The sequence below is a fragment of the Malurus melanocephalus genome, unplaced genomic scaffold (assembly GCF_030028575.1).
Source record: "Malurus melanocephalus ecotype Western Australia unplaced genomic scaffold, MMel_1.1 scaffold_79, whole genome shotgun sequence".
NCBI classification, from domain to species: domain Eukaryota; kingdom Metazoa; phylum Chordata; class Aves; order Passeriformes; family Maluridae; genus Malurus; species Malurus melanocephalus.
In genome coordinates this window covers 95,221-103,894 of record NW_026623311.1, presented here as the reverse complement: position 1 = coordinate 103,894, position 8,674 = coordinate 95,221, and the positions used below count along the sequence as shown (strand labels likewise).

Sequence of the window (8,674 nt, the reverse complement as noted above, 5' to 3'; positions counted from 1 at the left end):
CTCTCTTTTTATTTTGCTTTCTCCCTGCTGGGGAGTTTGGATAGAGGCGGGAGGGGGGATTACTGAAAAAGGAGATTGAGGGGGGGAATTGCCCAATTCCTCGCACGCCGCCAGCGCGCCTGTTGCTCGCTGATACGGCCGCTCCGGGGTTTATCTGCCGGCGGCGGAGCTCGGCCCGCGCCCTCCGCGGCTGCCGGCGCCCCGCTCCGCTCGGCGGGCGGCCAGGGGCCGGGGGCTGCACGGGGGCCGGGGGCTGCACGGGGGCCCTTCGCTGCCCTGCGCCGCCCGGGGATACGGCCGGGTCCATGCTGGGGGCGGGAGGCTCCCACTTCCCCGTGGAAAAGGATCTAATGCGCGGCATCGCCCGTTAAGGTCACCATGGCTGACAGAGCTGCTGCTGAAAGGGCTTGTAAGGACCCCAACCCTATCATCGATGGCAGGAAAGCCAACGTGAACCTGGCGTACCTGGGTGCAAAGCCGCGGATAATGCAGCCAGGTGAGGAAGCAGCGCCCAATGGCTTTTGTCTCCATACCTCAGGTTTCTGAAGAGAGTAAAACTTCAAAAAAGGTAGTGCTGCCCTCCACCTTCCTGAAGTGCGCACACAGTTGGGCGTGCTTTGGTTTTGATTTTTAAACGCAGTTTGTAGTAACTTTCTGGCTATTTTGCACATGTGCTGTATTTAAAAAACAAAAGCAACAGAGATAAAATTTCCACAGCTCAGACACTTCATTGGTTATTCCTGCTGCTGGGAATGTGGTGACCATTTACAGTATCGTTGCAGGGTAAGATTGGCCTAGGAATGAATTGCTTCCAGTGTGTGCAGTCTTATTAATACAAACAGTATCTTAAAGCAAACTTCTCAAGCAGATGGGAGCTATTATGCAGATTTTGAAATTAAATAGCTCTTCTTAAGACCACATCTGAGACAATCTGATGTCCTAGCCACTTCCCAGACTACTGCTTTGCAGCAAGAGTGAGAGGAGCAAGGAGTGTGTGCATGTTTGTGCCCTGAAGGAGGCCACTCTGAATTCCCCCGTGTATAGCCTGATGAACACTTGTGCCCACCAAGAAAAGACAGAGTTTATGCTTGGGTGTTTGAAGAACAGAAACGAAGTTGGGATTTGATCCCCTGTGCAAAGTCCTCACGAGTAGAGGTGACACAAATTTTAAGTCTCTAGAAATTACACAAATACACTGGAGGAATGGAAAGTACCATGTAATCCTTCATGGGCTAAAGTTAGGACCAGAATGGAGCATCAAGTAAAATGTGAATGAAAACCCTGTGCTTCTTTAGAAAAAGTATTTTTCCTAAACATCTCTAGGAAAGTGTGTGCTTTAGTGGTTTAAGTTCTGTTTGCATATGTGTGCGTTTGTGTGTGTTTGATACATTTTGCTTTCTAATTTTTAGTTCTAGAGCCTTTCAGACTTTGTTACTGAAGGCTGTTAGAGAAGGCTCTTACTCTCTGTTTTGTGTGTGTGTGTGTGTGTATAGCATATATAAGTGGCCAAAAAAACACCCAAAGAATGTGATGTGTTTTTGTTGGTAGGTTTTGCCTTTGGTGTCCAGCAGCTTCATCCAGCTCTCATACAGAGGCCTTTCGGGTAAGTCTGTTCACTGGGACCTCAAACAGGGGAGGAAAAAAAAGATTAAATGAAAAAAGGAATGAAAAGAATGATTATTGAAGGCCTCTTGCAGCAGCATCCTTAAAGCTGGCCAGCAAGCTGAACCTCTCAGATTTATGAATGTATACCCATAAATGTGCTCACCTTGTTGGTCATGTTCTAAATGCTGCAGCTGAGTCAAGTTGTGTGGGACGTGGCCCTCYGACTAAGCAGTCCAGTCCCATATGACCCTATGATAAAACAAGGAGGTATGACTTGATGCAAGATTGCTGTGCCCCATTTCTCTTTTCTCAGCTTGACTCAATGTTATTTATCTCTTTCTAATCTGACAGGGATCGTTTTCAGTTAAGATAACTGATCAGAAGGATATGATGATAAGAGGTGGAATAGTTCTGTTTGGAATTAAACTCTGTAACCAGTAGACTCAAACACAAACAAGCTAAAATGGTGATTAACGATGCATGTATGTTTTTTCATATAGTCAATAGACCTCCGTGTGCTTTTTTTTATTTATTACAGTAATGAAGTGGTGTTGATAGCTAAACTGTGTGCTTTTATTTAATTGAAGGGCTGTAGTGAAAGTTTTTTTTTTGGGGGGGGGGGGTCTTTTTAATTTTGGTTTTGTTGTTGAGGAGTGACTTTGCCATGGGGAGCAAAGGGCCTTTTTTTCCTTGCTTTCAAGCTGTAGCCTGTGACTTTCTTAACCGTATTTTGTAGTGAGTGCTAAATTGTGTGACTTCTTGATTTTTAAGTAAATCAACGTATTGCTTGCATGTTCATAATTTTTTGGGGGGGTGTTCTTGGAAAGGGTGTGGAGCTCCTTATTAACGATGTGCGTCCATTTGGGCTTTCTAATTTGAGGGTTTTTTTTTTCTTCAATCAGTCTTTAATATATAGCACACTTCTCCTCAATTTGAGTATAAACTATTCTTAAGTGGATCTAACTCTCGCTTTCTGTAGGCATTTCATTAGGAGGTGAAGTCTGCCTTAAGCTTTCCATAGAGTGTCACTTCACTAATGAACACTGACTGAGAAACTCATTGCAAAATAGTGCATTTTGCTAATCAATGCATAAGCTAACAATAAAGTAGGGAAAACATGTCACAAATGTATTTTGTTTATTTGATTAGAATATTTTTAGAATATCATACATATCTTTTATGAATCAMCAAGAGCTTCTCGGTAATTTGATTTGTCAGAATGCAAGGAAACAGTTCCTATCCTGAAAAYGACAGGAAAAAGTTCCTAGAAACTTCATGTAATTTTAAAAGGGAGTGTTAATTCTTCTGAGAGTGGGGAGGCTGTAAAAGACTTCATGTCTTTTTTTACCTTCTGATGATTATCCTCTAGTGTATGTTGCTTGCTCTTTGAAGTGTGAGGAGATGACAGAGTGTGTATGCAGCAATCATTTTATGATGCCTGCACTAAGGTAGGCAGGAGGTAGAACACCTCCAGAGCTGTTAAAACACTTGTTGAAAAGGGAACTACTGAATTGTGCAGGGATCAGCTGTGCAGAGACTGAGTATTTGCTGAGYACAACAGAAAAGGAGGACCAGTGGCAGTCCATTGCTTAAAGGACTGTGCAAATGTAGGAGTCTTTCCTGCTTTCCTTACCTAGAGCCAACGATAGATCATGTAAACCATGTTTAGGTCAGGGAAATCCTTCYAGCAAGCTGAATAAGGTTGTATTTCTAATGCACTGCACATAAATTTGAAGGAATGTTGGTCTCAGAATCATGTATAATATGAAATTGGTAATTTTTCATCCTTTTGCAATCCAAAAGGCTCTTGCATTTCTTTTAGTATGTGTAAACAACAGAGATTACTCATCCTGCTTCCTCCTCAAAACTTCCAGTGACCTGTACCTTTATCTAAAGCATGTAGTTCAGATTAAGAAGAACAGCATTCATTAGGATAAATKAACATCTTCATTTACTTCACTGACAGTGAGGGGATGTTTCAGTGCTTATTTGAATCTCCTTCCGTTGAAGAGTTCACTCTTAGAGGTTGCTACATGGATTGCACTGAAATACATGGTCACCTTGAAGCCTGTGCAGTTGCACTTTTGAAGTACACGTCACTGATGTGCTGCATAAAGCAGGTTGTAGTGGTGATTCTCTACCAGCACTCAACTAATCCATACACAAAAGCTTCAAATGTTTTGTGATTGAGTTTTGGGTTTTTTTCCTAACCGGGTGCCTATTAGTGAGGTACTGCSATATTTTGGTATGATCAGCTATGTTTTAGAATCACAGAAGCATAGAATGTCGTGGGTTGGAAGGGACCTTAAAGATCATGTTGTTCCAACCCTTGTCATGGACAGGGACACCTTTCCCTAAACGAGGTTGCTCAGAGCTCCATCCAGCCAGGCCTTGAACACTTCCAGAGACTGGGCATCCACAACATAAGGTTTCCCATCTATCAAATAATAAAATAATTTTATTCTGTTACATTACTTTTACTGAGATGTAGAAGGTCAATATTGTGACTTAAGTACAACACTGTTGTAGTGGAGGGAGACAGAAACTAAATTAGCTTCACGTATGACGCATTTAAAATGCAGGCAAGTTTTCTTTTGTTCGGTGCTGCAGATATCAGTTCATCCACTAAGTAACATTTCTYCCTGCTTGTTCCATTCAGCATCTCTCTTACTGTTGGTGTGCTCCATAGAAAGCTGTTTGATYATGGGACTGGTTATTTATACAGCCTTATTTTCAGAATTGTTTATTAAAATACTATCTCTGAATTTAACAGGAATTTATGGAGGGGGAGGATGACTTTGCTTCCCAATATAGTTTTTCTTGTTTTGCTAATGTAATTTTTAYTTTCATATTGGTGGGAAAATTCGGGGTTATACAGAGATACTGGTGTAGGACGTAACTATTGTGGAGATTTTTTTTCTTTATTTTCTTTCATAAAACCTGTACTTTGATCAAAATTAAAACGTTCCCACTGTTCCCATTCTTGTAGGACCAGAGTTAAATCCAAACTTATGAAGTTCATTATCAAATAGTTAGCTGATACGACATGCTTGATATCTTCCAAGAGTTAGGCAAATCTGCCTTTCTTAAGAGAGAAGGAAAAGCCCCCTCTTGAGTTTGTGATCAGAAGACCTGTATAATACCAGACTACAGATAGTCTGAAAAGAGGGAATGAAGCTGGAACAGTCAGAATTTAGCCTGCTGTTATGTCCTTTTTGTGGTTATCGGATAAAAGGAAACATAGTAAGGGTTTTGTATGCTTAATGTTTATGTAACCTGTTTCTGTTAAAAGGAAGGCTGTTCATTGGTGAAAATCTACTCTTTAATTATGCTTACAAAAGCAGACAATGCCATGCAAGGGCCAAAGCAAAGCATTTTGTTCAGAATTAAGTACCTACTTTTGTGAGAATGTAACGCTGGGAGTTAAAGTCCCTTCTCTCCTTTGAAATTATTGTTGCTTATAGGATTATTTTTGAGATCTTCAGTTCAACATAAATCTTCTGTTATAACAACAAAGAAGGTCTTAAGACATGTGGCAGGGGTGTAGGTCATTGMAATTTGAGCATCTCAAAGCTACAGTTACTGCTAAAGTTAAACATGCCTTCCATTTTATGCAAAAGCATAAAACAGTAAATACACATTCCAAAATAAAAACTGCTGCCAGGAAAGAGAGGTTAAATCCTGTGCATTTCTCACATTATTACTCTCAAAAGTAAAGCAGCAGTTTTTATTTAAAATTAAGAATATTAAGGATTTCCAGCGTAACTGGGAATTGCTTTTTCAGCTTTTGACCTGGCAGAGCATGAAAAGCAGTTGGGTTCTGAATGGCTGAGATCTTCATGTCCTGGCCTCTGCAGTAGGTAGAAATTTACTTTGGCCATATAAAGCCATTTTACTTGACTCAAAACAGTTGTAGCATGACAGATGATCAAAAATAGCCCCACTGCAGCTTATGCTGTCAATCATCATGTGTGAAATGGCATGGTGGAGAGGAGCTTGCACAGGGTTTATGTTTATTGTAGGGTAAGATGTGGCAAACAGATAATGTTTCGTAACTTCACCACCTGTTAGTTTCTTGGCTTAAATAAACCAAGTCACAAGAGCTTAAGTGGAAGCACATGTATCTTTCTGTCTTGTTCAAGGATATGGCTGAGTGTCCAAGTGTCTTCAAAAAATATTAGTAACCTCAGTTCAAGTTGACACAAGCAGCCTGATAAGCTTGTTTACTGTCYCTTCTGTTAGAATTACTCTTTTCCATGGGTGGTGAATGTAACGATTCSTTTGATGTGGTGTTAAATGGACTCTTTGTGATGCAAAAGGGGCTCTCAGTGACTTAAAATTTCTTTTTATACCTCTGTCCTTAAATACTTAAGAAATATGGTATTACGTTTATTAGAATTGTACTTGGTTGGTGACCAATACAAAATGCTTGCTTATGCTCCTCCATATGGAGAGCTCAGGTAATGATGTGTATTTAAATGCACAGAGCCAGCTTAAGTATGCTTCAAATGCACTTCTGGCTAGTCACTTCATAAATTAGGTGAGTGTTAAAAACCCAACTTACGGTTTTGTTTTATGTTTTCTTTCTCTTCCCAATGCCCTTCCTATTCGTCACTTTTTTTTTTTTTTCATTTCTCCTTCCCGTAGTAGGAAGTTAATTTCATTGACATGTTGGGTTTTTATGATTGTGGTGTTCATGTCTTAAACGTGGCAACTGAACATTTCCCTCTGCTAATACTCCTATTCAATCAACTGAGCTCTTTTTTTCTGAAAAAGAAAACTAAGCTGTTTCAAAGTCTATCACTTATTTTAAACTATGTTTTRCTATGATTCTAGTTGACAGTGTCCCTTCTGATTGCAAATGTTTCYTTGTTGACCACTTAAGTACATCCTGAAGCTATTCTAAAAATTTTTTAAAAACCCAACATACCCCTTCCACGAAATCTTGAATTTGGAGAATAGAGGACACTTTTTACCATTGCATTTTTCATCTGTTCTCAAAGTGTATTAAAAGGTTGGTGCAGTCTTTAGAGTTATGTATAAAGTTCAGTATGAAATAGTAGTGAATCTGCACAAGAAGTTTTTCATGATTTATAAAGATTCACTGGCTGGGAAGGAGTTGCATATATAAAGGACTTCTCTTTGGAAATCCAGATGCAAGACAGGATTATGACTGTRAAATGAAAATTATACTGAGTATATTACTTTTCTAAAATAATATTTTATGATAAAATACAACCATGAGATTAACATGTATGTACGCTTGTGTGCTCAGACAATGGTATGACCAATTTTTAAAACTAAAGGACTAAGTAAACAAGCCAGAAAGCAAATTTTGTGAGTTGGAGAAAATGGGAAAGTGTGTACTCATCCATTCAGAATGTTTATTTCTTAAACTGTTAACTTGTGGGTTTTTTGCTTTTGTTAAGCACCAGATCTATTTAGACAATCTTATGCCCACCTCCCAAAAAACTCCATGCTGTATGTCTAGCATAGAAATCAACAAGCTGGCATAAAACAGGACATCAGTGACCTGATAATCAAACAGGTTTGACCCTTGTGTCCTTATCAACTTTTATATAAGTGTGATGCACATGTACTTAGGAATCACTGTTATGGATTTTAATAGCATCTATGTAGCTTCCCCTCAATGGCCTCTTGTGACAGAGTGAGCTGCACTATCGTTCGTTTGGAAAGTGTGATTCTTGCTGTGTTTACCACACTTGTGAACTCTATTTAAACTCCTTTGTCGCCTGTGTTGGTTTTTTTCTTATTTTTAATAAGGGTGACTGAGGTTGCAGAGAAATTAATGTGTGCTGAGTCTGCATAGCAACTTAAGTAGGGTTGCCACAATACGCTCTTTCCACACCTCCCTGGGAAGACTTGACATAAAGTCAGGGTTCAAACCATTTTGTTGCCTTATTGGCTGTTGTCAAACTCATTATAGTGATGCTGTCAAACTGCTCAGTTACTAATAATAAAAGTATTGCGGGAAATAATTTTACCAAGAGTCGAGTAGTTATGAGAGAAGCAAGGTAATAAAAATTACTTATAGGGGATTTGAAAAACAAGTACTGCAATTTTCCAGATGGAATAATCAAGCTTAGTCCTTYGTAGTAGTCTTAAAACTGACATCAGTAATACTGGTCCTTCTAAAGATTTTAAGGGCATTAAAGATAATATCCTCAAGGAACACTGAACACTGACTTAACGCACTACAAAGCTGTGCTTTGGAGCGATGCATCTCTTCGGGCCAGCAAACTGATAATTGATCCATTGAGTCAAGTTATTGTGGCAACCCTATGCACATAACAACAACTAAATTGAGTTTGTTTTAGTTCGGAATACGGATACGATGCTTAGGTGCTGACTCGCGTACCAACGCTAACTCCCTCTCCCATCTTTCAACAGGATACCCGCTCACTATGTCTATCCACAGGCTTTTGTGCAGCCCGGAGTGGTAATTCCCCACATGCAGCCCGCAGCGGCCGCCGCTTCCACCACGCCCTACATCGACTACACCGGAGCAGCGTACGCGCAGTACTCGGCAGCRGCGGCGGCCTACGAGCAGTACCCGTACGCCGCCTCTCCGGCCGCTGCCGCGGGTTACGTGGCTGCCGGGGGCTACGGCTACGCCGTGCAGCAGCCCCTGACCGCAGCGGCGCCCGGCACGGCCGCGGCGGCTGCAGCGGCTTTCGGCCAGTACCAGCCCCAACAGCTGCAGACAGACCGCATGCAATAGCAGATGGACTCCCGAAGGAACCTCGTGCTCTCTCGTCCTCTCCTCRGCCTTCCAGTATAAGTAGTTAACAGAGACAATCGATAGTAACTAAGGAGCTTTAAGGAAAGCRATGATGCTATTGCGAAATTATTTTTATTCCACTGTCTTCATACAGTATGCATCCAAATCATGTTGTGAGAGGGGAAGGGTAGTGCGGCATGTCTAGTTTCAAGTATCGAGCCAGAAGAAAATGGGGGGAAAAATGCAGTACTGTCATGAAAGAGTGGCAGGAGTAGCAATGGGACTTCATATTTTCAAACAAACAAAAAAGAACCAAAAAAAAAAAAA

At 40.8% G+C, this 8,674-nt stretch overlaps 1 protein-coding gene across 1 annotated transcript in view; it reads left to right on the top strand.

Annotated features, from left to right (window-relative positions):
* The window catches only part of RBM24 (RNA binding motif protein 24), a 9,237-nt gene extending 815 nt beyond the window's left edge, over positions 1-8,422 (top strand). The window contains exons 2-4 of the mRNA XM_057367443.1: positions 373-496; positions 1,549-1,603; positions 8,017-8,422. Coding sequence (XP_057223426.1) covers positions 373-496; positions 1,549-1,603; positions 8,017-8,347 — 510 coding nt within the window. The 3' untranslated portion in view covers positions 8,348-8,422. The remainder of the gene's footprint in view (positions 1-372; positions 497-1,548; positions 1,604-8,016) is intronic.
* Positions 8,423-8,674: the final 252 nt, after the last annotated feature.